Source organism: Argopecten irradians, chromosome 7 (assembly GCF_041381155.1).
Source record: "Argopecten irradians isolate NY chromosome 7, Ai_NY, whole genome shotgun sequence".
In the NCBI taxonomy this organism is placed as follows: Eukaryota; Metazoa; Mollusca; class Bivalvia; order Pectinida; family Pectinidae; genus Argopecten; species Argopecten irradians.
Window position 1 is genome coordinate 37,708,868 of NC_091140.1, and position 17,131 is coordinate 37,725,998.

At 35.8% G+C, this 17,131-nt stretch overlaps 1 protein-coding gene across 1 annotated transcript; it reads right to left on the reverse strand.

The window, feature by feature from the left end:
• Nucleotides 1-844: 844 nt before the first annotated feature.
• On the reverse strand, nt 845-13,649 carry LOC138328325 (uncharacterized). Its single transcript, XM_069275079.1, has 6 exons — nt 13,632-13,649; nt 6,653-6,843; nt 5,596-5,773; nt 4,123-4,967; nt 3,078-3,131; nt 845-2,249 (listed from the first exon to the last, which is right to left on the reverse strand). The coding sequence occupies exons 2-4, from the start codon at nt 6,794-6,796 to the stop codon at nt 4,339-4,341; spliced, it is 951 nt and encodes a 316-aa protein (XP_069131180.1). The 5' UTR covers nt 6,797-6,843; nt 13,632-13,649; the 3' UTR covers nt 845-2,249; nt 3,078-3,131; nt 4,123-4,338.
• Nucleotides 13,650-17,131: the final 3,482 nt, after the last annotated feature.

The window sequence follows — 17,131 nt, forward strand, 5'->3', positions numbered from 1 at the left end:
ATAACACAGAAATTTTGTACTGTAAAATTGTTGTTTTTATGCCTTAAATATGTTTAAATGAAAACATACCTGCAGAAGTCACTTTACAATTACTAAAAACATTGTAAAAATGTGTAATGAAATTGCAGACCACAATTTGGCTTTATGGTCTCACCGTATGTACTCATTTCACTTCACTATTGATGTAAATAAATCATTTTCAGCTCTTATTTGTACATGTAAAATTAAAACCTATGCATTGAAAGCACTGTAATTTTCAAAAAGTTGGTAATTTTTGGTGATGAATAACATATTAAAAGCTCATCTTGATTCGTGAGTATGAAAAATACAGCACATATAACTTTAATATCACACCCTTGGTGATTTAAATAGATAGATGATATGCTTATATGGCATTATGCTAAATGCAGTGCAGTAATTGAACACTTGGCCAGACGGCAAAATAGCAAAACAAACCTTCCCTGTTAACATAAATTTACACAGGGATTTTTGAATTTACATGTATTTAGTGTTGAAATTTCATTTTTGGCCACAAGTACAAATCATATTTTATCACTAATAATTGTTTTTTTGTTTTGGTTTTGGAAGCATAATGGGCCTTTCAAAAAAACAAAATACTATATAGAGTTCATAAACACTGTGCTTTAAAATGATAACAATTTGATGTCATAAAAATCTTTTAAGGATGTACACCTCTGAGAAGTCAAAATTTTCTTGTATTAAACTTTTTTTCTCATATAGATTTTTGGAAATAGGAGTTCATACCATACAAGAAAATGGAAGAAAAAACATATGTCGGTGTGCTTGTTTTTGAGCTATTGTCACTCAAAGATACCAAGTTGACAAAATCTTTTTTTTTTTTTTTTTTTTTTTTGATTTTTGCCGTTTTTACCATATACACAAGAGTTTAAAGCCATAATTTCCTAATGAGATATTTGATATGTATGGAAGTTTGAAGAATTTATTTTCCTGTAGTCTTCTTAAAAAATATACAAGTTTTGATTAATAAGACTCATATTTTTTCTCAGAATAACAACATATGCTACCCCTACCCCTTAATTTTTAGCAGTGTTTTCCTGGGCATTTTGGGAAGTTGCCACCTGGTGAAAATTGGGAAATTTTGTGCGATAAAAGTATGAAATGAAAAATTTTAACAGTGTTTATGGAAATTTTGGAAAAGGTAGAAATAAACAATTATCCTTCTCTAAGAATCAAGTGTAAGAATGTATACTAAAATACGACGTTCAGACTTGGGATTTCCGGAATTTTTTTGTTTCGTCACACAAAATAAGCGTCAACTCACTGATTTGGGAAATTGAGACATAGAGATTTGGGAAAAAATAACAAGAAATACAATTGGGTATGGGGCCTTATTTCGGCCCCAAATATGTAGGCAGGAAAAACACTGTTTAGCTGCAAAATACACCATTTTCAGTCATTTTTGCCAAATTTAACCCTTTATAGAAACCGTTGTGGAATTAAACTTTTGTTAATATTTTGCATATCAATAGGGAATGGGTTGTTCTTTCTAAATTAGGCAGAAAAATGGGGGGTCAGTGTGCTTACTTTTTTGCCTCATTTGAATATGTGTTATTTTTAAGTATTTTAGTGTAAAAAAAAAGTACTTAATTACCATTAAATGTAAAAATAAAGTAACAAAAGAATAGTATCACTTCACGCAATAATGCTCAATATTTTAATAACCACGAACCTAGTAAAGATTAACAGCAAAAATTAGCTCGATACAGCTAAAAATGCTGGTGCAGTGATGATTTAAGTAAAAACAATTTCAGTAAAAATGGTTAAACTATGGCTCTACTCAAAGAGGAAAAAGACACAATTTCAAAATGGCCGCCAAATGGGCCATTTCTTAAAATCCCTGTATAAAAAAATCTACTGAAAATAGAAATGTAATTTTTTGACAAAATTTGCATCTGGCAACTTGCTACAGATATTGATAAAATATATTTGAAAATCTCATAACTTCTTTGATCTGTCGAAACGAGACTTCGATGGGACTGAAACCTCAGAAGAATACATCCTTAAGACAGGAATGACAGTAGACTAATTGAAATCAAATAAATTTTACATGTTTTTAAGAAATCCAACAACAAGTTTATGAGGCAAATGTTTGCGTGGCTCCCAGGTGTTTTCCTCTGCTGGAAATCCTTTCCATTTCACTAGAAACCATTGTTTTTTTTTCACGTATTTTACTTCCATGATTTCTTCAACGAAGTACAATGGTGTAGCTGCAAAGAAAGAAAAAGAAAACTTTCAATTATACTTGCAATTTAATGTTATACTACCCTTCCCATATTTATCTGATAAGCCAACGTCTTGTACATTGTATAGAAGTGATAGGCCCATCTCTTTTTCATATTGGTATCATGGGCTTATCCAAGATAAATACAGAAATGTAGGATTATTACTCATGCAACTAGTTAGATTTGGAAACATGAATGGTTAACTTTTGGTAAGTAAAGTGTACATGTTTAATAAATTAATAGAACTTTTAATACATAACATACAAAATATTACCAAGCATTTAGTCAATAGAACCTTTTGGTAATTAGCAACTTCATAATTTAAAATGGTTTGATTTGGTATAAGCAACCTTTGTGATGATAAGAAACAGAGTATTTCTGTGAACTTGATCAATTATTTTTTCAAAATATTTTTATAGATAGCACAGTAATATTTTATGATTGTTTCTTTGGGCACACTGACTTTATTTGCAATAATGTCAACTTGCAAAGTATTAAAGTCGTTCCATAACGCTATGGATCTATGATGGAGAAAATAACAGTGGTCTCCATTTCCAATATTGTATTGGTAGAATTGGTAATATCTTACACAAAGTTAAACAAAATGTGCTTCAAATATTGATTGATATTCAACAACATTTGTCCATTAATTAAATTGTGTGTGGTAAGACAATGTACCTCACCCATGTTGGAATGAATGAAATGATCAAACAAAAGATACACACAGGTGTATAACACATTTATAAAATATTTAGTAATAGATACAGAATGCCATACAATGAAATACTTATATAAATTATAAGATAAACTTACATATTGTCTTTTGTTGGATACTCTTTTTTTTCTGCTCACTGCACTCTTGTTTGCCTAAAATATTATTTTCAAAATGAGTATTGCTTGTGTTAATGAAAATCATTACAAAAATCGTGATAAAAAATCAATGTGAACCAATTTTTAAAAATGCTAGAAACAGTGTGTTTATTTGTTTTACCATCCTATTAACTGTTTAGCCCATGCAAAATTTATTACTTGAAAAAATAAGAACCCCCACCCTCCCCCACCAAAAAAAAGAAAAAAAGAAAACAATGAATTTTATGTGAGCATTTTATTTATAAAACATATTTTACTGTATATACTCAAATATGGTGAATTTGAAAACATACTGTATTTAGTAAAAAATATCCTTCAAATTATAAGAACTGTTTGCAACTCATAGTTCTTGATAATCAAAAAAATAAAATAAAATAAATCCATGTGAATTAACTTGAATAAAATGATGGAAATAACAACCACACAGTCAACTATCATTTTGGTGACATTTGTAATTACTCCATTTCTCAAATCCATCTTCCAGTAACCGAAAAAATAGGTGGGCGGTCTTTATTTCAGACATCCCCCCTAAGTCTGGCAACGTGTCAAAATAGGTGGATGGTCTTATTTACGGGAGGGGTCTTATTTGCAGTGAAATGCAGTAGCAAAAGTTACACAGGTCCATGTTAAGCCATGGTAGGGATTACCTTATAGTTAATATAATTAAAGTTCCAAACATCAATCTTAATAAAATATTATTTTCAAAGTACATGTATTTAAACACACACACACACACACACGCACACCATCACCCCATCAATGGTGTCTCATTTAAGTTGTGAATATGGTACACACAATTGCATGAAATTTCAGTCTGCACAAACTTATAATGAACCTTAAAAATGTCATTGTCTATACATTTAATATTATAACAATTGGATATGAAATTTCAGCATTGGTTAACTGTTGACATATTCTCTGGGCAATTATAATGATTTTGGATATCTTTCTAAGTATATATGAAGTGCTCATATAGTAATCCACTTACCATTTCGGTAAATACTAGGACAACTCCTTTTTGTCCGAAGAAGTCCTGTCTGTGTTGTCGTTATGTCTGTCTGTGTTGTCGTCATGTCTGTCTGTGTTGTCAAGTCATCTGTCTGTGATGTCATCATGTCATTAGTCTGTGTTGTTGTCATGTCATCAGTCTGTGTTGTCATCATATCATCAGTCTGTGTTGTCAAGTCATCTGTCTGTGTTGTTGTCATGTCATTAGTCTCTGTGTTGTCGTCATGTTTGTCTGTGATGTCATCATGTCATCAGTCTGTGTTGTCGTCATGTCATCAGTCTGTGTTGTTGTCATGTCATTAGTCTGTGTTGTTGTCATGTCATCAGTCTGTGTTGTCATCATATCATCAGTCTGTGTTGTCAAGTCATCTGTCTGTGTTGTTGTCATGTCACCAGTCTGTGTTGTCGTCATGTTTGTCTGTGAGGTCATCATGTCATCAGTCTGTGTTGTCATCATATCATCAGTCTGTGTTGTCAAGTCATCTGTCTGTGTTGTTGTCATGTCACCAGTCTGTGTTGTCGTCATGTTTGTCTGTGAGGTCATCATGTCATCAGTCTGTGTTGTCATCATGTCATCAGTCTGTGTTGTCGTCATGTCATCAGTCTGTGTTGTCGTCATGTCATCAGTCTGTGTTGTCTTCATGTCATCAGTCTGTGTTGTCGTCATGTCTGTCTGTGTTGTCGTCATGTCATCAGTCTGTGTTGTCGTCATGTCATCAGTCTGTGTTGTTGTCATGTCATCAGTCTGTGTTGTTGTCATGTCATCAGTCTGTGTTGTCGTCATGTCATTAGTCTGTGTTGTCGTCATGTCTTCTGTATGTGATTCTGAAATTAAAATGATATTTAATTCTGCAATAATCCCACTAAATCGAATTAGATTTACAGTTCAATAGTCAATGATACTAGGTGGCAGTTATCCTTTATTTCAATTTATGAATCTTTTTAAAGCCTATATATTTCTTATACACTACTGAACAGAAATTAACCAAACTTTTTAGACCTTTCTTCTTTCACTCAAAGCATCAGAGAATCAATCACTTTTCCACCAGCTGACAGCAAATTTCCATTTTTAAACAAAAAATGGCTTGGAACAAACGCAAACAATATCTACATATATACATATTTTACACACACACTCAAACACATAACATAGTTCATATAGCATAAATGTGCATACATACATTTGTATACATACATGCATGGATGGAATAATGTTGAATAATGCATTGAATGTGCAAAATATGTGCATATTCTTGTTTTCTCATCACAATAATAACTTATAATTTTGATACTTAATTTCAAATATCAGTGTTCTATTACATGATTTTTACAAAGGACTGTGCCAGATGAATGTCTAACTATGTATATAGACTTGATTGTTATGGAATCTAGCTATTAAATGAAGTCAAAATTTATTTATCAAATTGATTCCATACATGAAATAAAGTTTTACCTTTGTACAGAGTCCTTGCTCCATTGCTGAACAAATTGAGCAAGGCTCCATTTTGCATGTGAAGAACTTCCTTGACCAGGGGATTAAAGGCTTTAAACCCCCTGGTCTGTCTGTGTGGATTTTTAATGTTTGTATACAGTAGACAGGCGTGTATCCCAGCTCCATCTAGTTTCACAATCTGGAAATAATGTATATAATAGAATATTAAATGTACATTGCATATATATGTGACCAGAGTCCAGATCAGTTTGGGCATGTCACATTTCATCCTCGATACTCCAGGGGTTCCGATCACTTACAATCTCTACACCCCTATCCTTGATACTCTAGGGGTTCCGTTCACTTACCTCTGGACTATCTCAAAGTTCAACTGGAGTCAACAGAACAAAACAGGTAATTTAGTCCTTTGAAGCACATCAAAAGAGCCTTGTAACAGTACACTGTGGTTGACTGTGTGGCTTTGAAGTTGGGCGTCACTCTCTGTAGTTTTCAATGGAAATCTTTGCTGGCCTGTGATTGGTTCAGATTTCTTCCTCTGAGCTGCCTTCAGTTTTACTGTGAGATAGTCCAGGGATGTAGAGATTGTAAGTGATCAGAACCCCTGGATTATAGAGGATGGTCACATAGTTGTTGGGTTTGTTGGTCATTGTCTTTCAAATGGGGAAATGGCACACCGGGAAATTAGCACTGCTGATGAATGGCACAACACATAGTCAAATGATATGAATGTTTATTTACAAGTGAGGTTCAATGATGAAACAAAGTCATCATGATGAAAAGGCAGAAAATGATTTGGTTATCACATGTGCATCAATAATGACCAAATTGTGGTGCTTATTAAAACATGGATGCGGTAAGATCAAATACTCATGAAAAATGAATTTTAAGCTACAGTAAAACACGGTTATAACAAATCTCTGGGGACCTACAAAATCACTTTGTTATAAAAACACATATAAATTGAAGCTGGACAGGAATGAAAATGACTACGTTATAACCATTAATTTTTTGTTCATTATAAACGTGTTTCACTGTAATATAATAAAATCATACATACATCTTTATAAATCCTGTCTAATATTTTGGAAGTATTTTGGTTTCCTTTAACCCTCCTTCCCTTCTCCTTTAGCAACTCGATATTAATGTCTTTTCTAGGAAATTTGCTTCCACATTTACACTGTGCCATCTTTACGTGGCACATCGTGCCACATGCCGAACATATTCGGTGGAATTTTTTATTTGTTTGATCTGAAACAGGAACAGTTTACTTGATTTACATCTTGTCACACATACATGAGGATAAGGCCACATCATACACTGGAGACCTTGCAATTTGGTCATCACTCTACTAATTTAACATTAAGTTACTTTGTAGGGGGCTGTGGTGGCTGAGTGGTTAAGATGTCCTGACATATTATCATAAGCCCTCCCCTCTGGGATACGAGTTCACACCCGTTTGGTGCTGTTGGCAGGTACTGACCGCTGGTCGGTGGGTTATCTCCGGGTAATCCAGGTGAGAGATACAGGCCCTATGGGCCTCTTGTTCTTGAAAACTTTTAGGAGACCAATACTTTCACTGTTGTATTCAACCCTAGACTATGTCCTAGCCAGTTAATGGGCTAATTGTCACTATCATTGGATTATGATTGATAAAAGAAATATTGAAACTTTAGACAAATATGTTTCTAACAGATTAGAGGATAAAATAACCCTGAAAAGTAACATATTTGTCATTTTGCAATTTTCATACATTTTGCCTCTAATATAGAGTGCATCTCGCAACCACATATTCTTTTTACAAGAAAAGAGTTTTTAGATTTTGTGAGTATATCTGAAAATCATATTGCTTATGCAGTGGACTGCGTTTGTCTATGCAAAATACATGAAAATAATTTGAGTTAACTTTACCATCACTCAAGGTCACAGTTGTCAAAAAGATTTTTTAAGAAGTTATTCTCCATAACAAAGACGTTTTTTTGATATTGAGTCTGTGGTGTGCTTGTATGAAGAACTACCAACTTCTACAAATGAGTGACCTTGACCTTCATTCAAGGTCACAGGGACCAAATAGACAAAAATCTTTAAACAATTTCTTGTCATAACCTAAGAGGCCACAAGACCTGATATTGGCCTTGTAGCATGCTTGGATGAAGGACTGTTAAAGATATTCAAATGAGTGACCTTGACCTTTGTTTAAGGGCTTATGAGTCAATAAAGCTAAAGTGAACTTCTTGTTAATAACCAAAAGGCTTAAGAGACCTGATATTGAGCCTATAGCCTGCTTGAATGAAGAGCTACCAAGTTTGTTCAAATGAATTGTCATGACCTTCATTCAAGGCCACAGGAATCGAAAAGGCTAAACCCTTTAACGGACCTCTTGTAATGGCCCTAGAGATATGATATTGTGCCTGTTGCATGCTGGCATAAAGGGCTACCGAATTTGTTCAAATAAATGACCATGACCTTCATTCAAGGTCACAGGGGTCAAAAAGGCTAAAATCTTTAATCAACGTCTTGTAAATAACTAAGAGCCCTATAGACCTACTAATAGGCCTGTAGCATGATAGGATAAAGAGCTACCAAGTACATTTATGTTCAAATGAATGACCTTGATCTTCATTCAAAGGTCACAGGGGTCAAATAAGCTACAATTATAAATGGCTTACTATGTACTAAACATCAAAAAAAAATTATACTTTATATTGTATTGCTGGGATGGCCATCTTTGATTACGGATCGACCAGAAAAATAACAACACTTGGTCGGAACCATATCAGGATAATTTCTGCTAAATCGCACTGAAAGAACCTGAGAAGAAGTTCAAAATGTGAAGAGTAATTAAGCACAGCATACGTGGACGATCAAAATATGCCCTTCTGGTCAGATGACCAATTAACAAATAACTAAAATAACACTTTTCTTTGATTAAATTCCAGAAGCCCAGAGACCTCATATTAGGTCTGTAGCATGCTGACATTAATGACTACCATGTTTGTTGATATGAATGACATTGACCTTCATTCAAGGTCAAATGGGTTAACACATCCTAAAATCTTCAAATGACTTCTTGTGAAGTTCTAGAATGCCTAGAGACCTAATATTAGGCCTATAGCATGCTGACATCAATAGTTATCAAGTTTGTTAATATGATTGACCTTGAACTATATCCAGGGCCAAAGGGTCCAAAATTTCCTAATTATTTAAACAGCTTCTTGTCAAGTTCTGAAAGGCCTAGAGACCTGAAACTGGACCAGTAGCATGTTGAGATAAATTTTGTTAATATGAAATTGAAGGATGTTGATTGAAATTTCTTGAAGGTGAAAAGCCTCTGAAATTATCCAATGGCAGTTATTGACCTTTATCTTACTGTCCCCTTCACTTTGAACTTTACATAATGTTTTCCTACACTTTGACCTTTACCTTACGCTTTCCTATACTTTGACATTTACCTTACTTTCTCCTTCACTTTGACCTTTACCTTACGCTTTCCTACTTTTTGACCTTTACCTTCTAGTCTCCTACACTTTGACCTTTACCTTATGCTTTCCTACACTTTGACTTTTACTTTCTAGTCTCCTACACTTTGACCTTTACCTTACAGTGCCCTACATTTTGACCTTTACTTTACTGTCCCCTACCCTTTGACATTTACCTAACTGTCCCCTACATTTTGACCTTGACATTATGCTCTCTCCTACACTTTGACCTTTACCTTACTTTCCCCAAAACTTTGACCTTTACCTTACTTTCCCCTACACTTTGACCTTTTACTTACTGTCCCCTACACTTTGACCTTTACCTTCTAGTCTCCTACACTTTGACCTTTACTTTCTAGTCTCATTCACTTTGACATTTACCTTCTAGTCTCCTACACTTTGACCTTTACCTTACTGTCCCCTACACTCTGACCTTTACCTTATGCTTTCCTACACTTTTACATTTTTCTTACTGTCCCCTGTACTTTGACCTTTACCTTACTGTCTCCTGTACTTTGACCTTTACCTTACTCCTTACTGTTCCCCTTACTTTGACCTCTACCTTATTGTCCCCTGTACTTTGACCTTTACCTTACTGTCCCCTGTACTTTGACCTTTACCTTACTGTCCCCTGTACTTTGACCTTTACCTTCTAGTCTCATACACTTTGACCTTTACTTTCTAGTCTCATTTACTTTGACCTTTACCTTGTAGTCTCCTACACTTTGACCTTTACCTTACAGTGCCCTACACTTTGACCTATACTTTACTGTCCCCTACATTTTGACCTTTACATTATGCTCTCCTACACTTTGACCTTTACCTTACTGTCCCCTGTACTTTGACCTTTACTTTACTGTCCCCTACCCTTTGACCTTTACCTTACTGTCCCCTACACTTTGACCTTTACCTTACTGTCCCCTACACTTTGACCTTTACCTTACTGTCCCCTACACTTTGACCTTTACCTTACTGTCCCCTACACTTTGACCTTTACCAAACTGCTCCCTACATTTTGACCTTTACCTTACGCTTTCCTACACTTTGAACTTTATCAACTGTCCCCTACACTTTGACCTTTAACTTACTCACTGTCCCCTACATTTTGACCTTTACATTATGCTCTCCTACACTTTTACCTTTACTTTACTGTCCCCTGTACTTTGACCTTTACTTTACTGTCCCCTACCCTTTGACCTTTACCTTACTGTCCCCTACATTTTGACCTTTACATTATGCTCTCCTTCACTTTTACCTTTACCTTACTGTCCCCTGCACTTTGACCTTTACCTTACTGTCCCCTACACTTTGATCTTTACCTTACTGTCCCATACACTTTGACCTTTACCTTACTGTCCCCTACACTTTGACCTTTATCTTATGCTTTCCTACACTTTGAACTTTATCTACTAGTCTCCTACACTTTGACCTTTACTTTCTAGTCTCCTTCACTTTGACCTTTACCTTTTAGTCTCCTACACTTTGACCTTTACCGTACTGTCCCCTGTACTTTGACCTTTACCTTACTGTCCCCTATATTTTGATCTTTTTGTTATCAATTACTAAGATAATTTTAAATTTTTCGCCTAGTAAAACATGATCGTCGGCAAACATTGACGGATTTATCTACACAATTTAATTCATTTACCCCTGTTAAAGTTTCAAAACATGCTGTACAGAGAAGATTACATTTTGAGGGTTATTCCAGGCGGTCTCTATGCAAGACGTTGACGATATCGGCAGTTAACAGGAAAAAACGAATTGAGTGGTGTCATGGATATAAGAATTGGACAATTTCTGAAAATTGGAATACTGTAATATCTCTGATGAGACACAAGTAATTTTAGGTGCTGATCAAAAAGTGTATGTGTGTGGAGAAAAGCCGACGAGAAGTGGTGTCCCGAGCGTTTGGGGATCAGGACTGTACGTCACGGTGGTGTCGTTTTGGGAGTGTATTTGTGTCTCCGGAGTAGGTGTATGGTAGTATAGTATATAATTAATTTTCTCTCTGTTTCTGGCTTTTTGATTGGCACATTCATTTTTTTCATTCCACGATGAAACAAAATTCCGAGAATGGCGCGGAAATCCGACGTTATCTTGACGTCACAATAGAAACATCGACGTTGTATCGATTTGGAAAAAATAATCCCTTGTAAAAATTCTATGGAATCGTACGTGTAAACGTATTTCATTTTATAAAGTAGCATGGAATATTAATTATTAAGCATTGAAATTCACCATTTTTTTAAAAAAAATTTCATCATTATTTTTTAATGATTGAAAGTTGGCAAACAAAATTTGTTTCATAACCCGATGAAATTAAAAAAATAGTGACTTCAATGCTTAAATTGGATCAAAATCCAAGATGGCGGCCTGTCGGCCATCTTGTTCATCAATCAGTCCGAAAATGTAATATGCACAACAAGACCCCTAGGGGAACCTGTACATGCAATTTAAGATAGATCCCTTCAGCACTTTCTGAGATATAGCGTTAACAAACTTCAATTGTCAAAATCCAAGATGGCTGCCGGTCGGCCATCTTGTTCACCGATTGGTACCAAAATGCAATATGCACAACTAGGGCCCTAGGGGAACCTAACGTCATGTTACCCAAATTGGCACGCTACCCAAAATGGCACACTTTTCGATAATATTGCTTCCGTTTTAATTCACTTTGGAAATTTTCTTTTAGCTGTTGCTATAATTATTCCCTGATCATCATGAAATACTTTAATGGTGATATTTCCACATGACCATAGCTAGGAGGGATTTTGTTCAGCTATAAACTTGAGAAAATACCTGAAATCAAGTGTTACGGTAAATATTGCCCCGTGCGATGACTCTAGTTTTCCACTTTTCGCTCAATAGTCTGCTCTAAAAAGTGTGGAAATGGTATAAACTATGTCTAGAACACAAATTTAATCAATTTAGTTGTCAGTTACTTGGTAGTTTCATAGTTCAGAGCTGTTTTATCCTCAGTAAATGTTGATTTTCTAGTATGAAAATTTTTCATCTGCGATAATGTGCGCATGCGAAATGAAACAAAGGTGCGCTCGAATAGCACTTATACATCCAAGAGTTACTTCCCTTATGCCATTTATATGTTTATTTAACAGTAAAACACACACAAAGCTTACAAAGGCAAAATATGCCTAAATATTGTCGTAAAAAATTATGTAAGAAAGGTAAGTGATAACCATAAAGATGAAATTTTACCTGCGTAATGACTACATTGATTTTGACGTCAATCATCCAAATAATACATATAGAGAAAAGTGTTCAATGGCATTAATTGTTGATTTTTGTATTGTAGTTTCAATATAAGTCAAATTATATTTGAAATATCCCGATATTTTTCTATGCTCACTGTTTTTACCTGGGTGTGCCAATCTGGGTACGCGCACCTGGTTGATAGCAGGTGCGTTCCAGACCTGTATCCAAGGATGCTATTTATGGAAACACGTGCAGAAAGAATTGCAAACATAAACCAACAGACAGATGATAGGCTCTATTTGTAAGATTGATACAAAAATTGGAATTTTATTGCAATCTGACAAATAGATGCTTAAAAATAAGAAAAATGTGTGCCAATCTGGGTTACATGACGTTACATGTACACAATCATTAATGCAATCGTTAGACTCTGTATGAATTTCTCTAGGTCCTACTATGAAAAGAAGAAATGTTTCGTATAATACACTTCATGAAAAAAATGCAAAATGAAGAGTGGTGGAAAAATCCAAAGAAGATTATTAAAGGTATTTATTAATAGTGAAAGAGAGGGGGTGACGATTATAGCGTATAGCGTATCTTCCAGAATGCAACGTTCAAGAGAGCGGCCGCCATCTTGAACGTTGCATTCTGGGAAATACGCTATATACGCTATATCGCCCCCCTTTGTCTCCATGGTGACATACTTGTTTACCAAGTCAAGGCAACAACACCACAATGATTAGCGGTCAGAGAATATTAAAACGAAGATCGATCGTGTCGAGAAATCCTTTTGGTTAATAAGTGATGTATTAGATTAGCAGTTTTATAAATTACTTAATTAATCGTATAAGTGGTTTTTGTTAGAAAGATAATAGATCGCTGCTTTACACTATATATTGAATAATAAGAACAATTTCAGAGAGAGAGAGAGAGATTTTATAAAAGTAATTGTTCGTTGAACACTTTCGGTTTGTACATATGCAATACCCTGATGTCAAATCGTTTACACGTATTTCTTCATTGTCGTCTCTCACAAATATCGAATCTCGAACCACTGAACAACTTTTGTTAATTGTGAAATTTTTATAAAAGTATTAAAGGTTTAATTGATACAAAATTAATATTAATGGTCATATTTACTTCCCCATAGAAGTATTCCTCATAAATATCGGAAGAACAATCAAGGTCATATTCTAAACAACTACGCAGCTGTTATATATCATAAATAGATTGAATTTATGGGGACAATTTTTATGAAGTTATGAAATCATCAAAATATGATTACTTAAAGTATCTATCTAAATAATATAATTTTAGGTTCCTTACGGCCTGGTAAAACATACTTACCATGTACCGATTTACACTCACAATATCGATGAAAGAACAATAAGATGATACAATTAATATAACTATTAACCCATTTCAATGAGACAAAACTGCCAGTTCTATCAAATAAATAATTTGTCCAACGATGAATTTGAGTGTCGGCCGCTTCGTATCGGCAGGTACGTTATTCTGGGAACTCCATTCTACTTGTTGCTGCATGCTTAAAGAACGACAAATTTGGCGACTAACACAGGAGATTTAAAACTATAATGTATTGAATATACTGACAACCATCCGTCGCAATACACATATTTGAAAGGCGATCTGTCACTGCAGTCTTCACTCTTGTGAACATTTGTCGGTTATTATGTTGATGTAAATCCAACCTTTAAAAAATATTAACGGGTTAAATTAAAATTACGCAGTGTTCTACAATACAGGGATTCGTATCAGTTAGAAAAAAAATTAAAAGTATCCCAAACGATGTATATACGAATATCTACCTCATTTTATTTTAAATGTCGCTCATTTCGTCGTATTGACATAACAATATATTTTGTACTATTTTACTAGGCTCTAGACTAAACCAACTGATATCTTTAAAGTAAAAATACATATTAAGAGACTGGTGAATACAAATCGCTAATTTTGCTTCGAATACGCATGCGTTGAAATATTTATATGCATACCTAAGTGTGGCGGTCATCAGAATGACCCGCCTTGTGTGTAGACGAATCGATGTACAATATACCACGATGTTTATGTGTAATCACTAAATTGCTCCTAATTGCGAAAATGATTTTTTATTCTTCTACACTGAAAAATTCATGCAAGCCAATACACAGCCGTTTTGGACACGGGCCATTAACCACAAAACATATCTAATTGATAGTCGTTCTATCTGTGCAATCTTTACTGTTTAGATAATTTTATTATGCCGGCTATTATGTTTATGTGAACACGGATTATATACTGTACGCGTGTTAGACAATATTACCAAACCATACGACATCGTAAGGAAAAAAACGCCAGAAGAAAAACATGTTGGAATTAACAGTCCTTTAAATGTACAAAAGCAAAGGAGCGTATAAGTATATTGGGCTAAGCAACAAAATGTATTTCAGGAACTTTTTTAAAATTACCGATAGCCCTGCGATATCATTATTTTGTAAAATAATGTACAATTTCAAGTGAATTTGACTCTTAACTTTTCCGCTAAACAATTCCCGCTCTAGAATAACTACAGGTAAATGAGTCATTGTCAGCAGAACTTGCATATAAAATGATGATTTCTACATTTTGTTTTTGAAATTATATACCGAATACGTCATAAGTGGAGTCTATGAGGTAATTTAGTAAAGCTTGCAAAACAATTTACTTAATTTTCTGAGAAATGAGCCCGGAATTCACCAAGACCAATCGGACCAATATGTTCGTCGTCTTGCGACCATGTTTTTTAATCTATTTCGAGTTTGACGGTCAGTCATATCTAAGCAAATTGTAGACAGTGTCACTAAAACACCGGACGTTTCATTAAGATTACTATAGATTTGTAATGAATTTTATCTAGACATTTAGCTATATGAAAATGCTTCAGAGACCAATCATACTTAAAGTTTTTTCCACAAATATACACAGAATACTTATTCTACAAATTTACCTTGTTGTACGGGGGCAGAGGGGCGGGGCCCAATAGGGGAAATAGAGATAAATCCTATAAACCGCTACTTGTCCTAGAGTTCTGCATGGATTGTAACCAAATTTGGCCACAAACATCCTTGGGAGAAGGGGAACAGAACCTGTATAAATTTTGGCTCTGACCCCCTTGGGGGCAGGAAGGGCGGGGCCCAATAGGGGAAATAGAGGTAAATGATGAAAATCGCTACTTGTCCTAGAGTTCTGCATGGATTGTAACCAAATTTGGCCACAAACATACTTGGGAGAAGCGGAACAGAACTTGTATAAATTTTGGCTCTGACCCCCCGGGGGCAGGAGGGGCGGGGCCCAATAGGGGAAATAGAGGTAAATCCTATAATTCGCTACTTGTTCTAGAGTTCTGCATGGATTGTAACCAAATTTGGCCACAAACATCCTTGGGAGAAGCGGAACAGAACTTGTATAAATTTTGGCTCTGACCCCCTGGGGGGCAGGAGGGGCGGGGCCCAATAGGGGAAATAAAGGTAAATCATGTAAAGCGCTACTTGTCCTAGAGTTCTGCATGGATTGTTACCATATTTGGCCACATACATCCTTAGAACCTGGGGGGCAGGAGGGGCGGGGCCAAATAGGCGAAATAAAGGTAAATCATGTATATCGCTACTTGTCCTAGAGTTCTGCATGAATTGTTACCATATTTGGCCACAATCATCTTGGGAGAAGGGGAACAGAACTAGTATAACTTTTGGCTCTGACCACCCGGGGGCAGGAGGGGCGGGGCCCAATAGGGGGAATAGACGTAAATCCTATAAATCGCTACTTGTCCTAGAGTTCTGCATGGATTGCAACCAAATTTGGCCACAAACATCCTTGGGAGAAGCGGAATAGAACTTGTATAAATTTTGGCTCTGACCCCTCGGTGGCAGGAGGGGCGGGGACCAAGAGGGGAAATAAAGGTAAATCATATAAATCGCTACGTGTCCTAGAGTTATGCATGGATTGTTACCATATTAGGCCACAAACATCCTTGGGAGAAGCGGAACAGAACTTGTATAAATTTTCGCTCTGACCCCTCGGGGGTAGGGGGGGCCCAATAGGGGAAATAAAGGTAAATCATGTAAATCGCTACTTGTCCTAGAGTTCTGCATGGATTGTAACCAAATTTGGCCACAAACATCCTTGGGAACTGGGGGCAGGAGGGGCGGGGCAAATAGGAGAAATAAAGGCAAATCATTTAAATCGCTACCTGTCCTAGAGTTCTGCATGGATTGTTACCATATTTGACCACAAACATCCTTCGGAGAAGCGGAACAGAACTTGCATAAATTTTGGCTCTGACCCCCCGGGGGCAGAATTGGCGGGGCCCAATAGGGGGAATAGAAGTAAATTCAATAAATCACTACTTGTCCCGGAGTTGTGCATGGATTTTACCCAAATTTGGCCACAGCATCCTTAGGAGAAGCGTAACAGAACTTGTAAAATTTTGGCTCTGACCCCTCGGGGGCAGGAGGGGCGGGGCCTAATATGGGAAATAAAGGTAAATCCTATAAGTCGCTATTTGTCCTAGAGTTCTGCATGAATTTTAACCAAAATTGGCCAGAAACATCCTTGGGGGAAGGGGAATAGTGTTTGTATAGATTTTGGCTCTGACACCCGGGGGCAGGAGGAGCAGGCCCCAATATTGGAAATATCGGTAAATCCTATAAATCGCTAATGGTGATATAGTTTTGCTTGGATTTTACCCAAATTAGGCCCAGAAACATCCTTGGGGTTAACAGAATTCGTATAAATTTTGGCTTTGATCCCCTGGAGCAGAAACAGTGGGGCCCAATAGGGGAATTAGAGGCCTATATTCAAATTCCTTC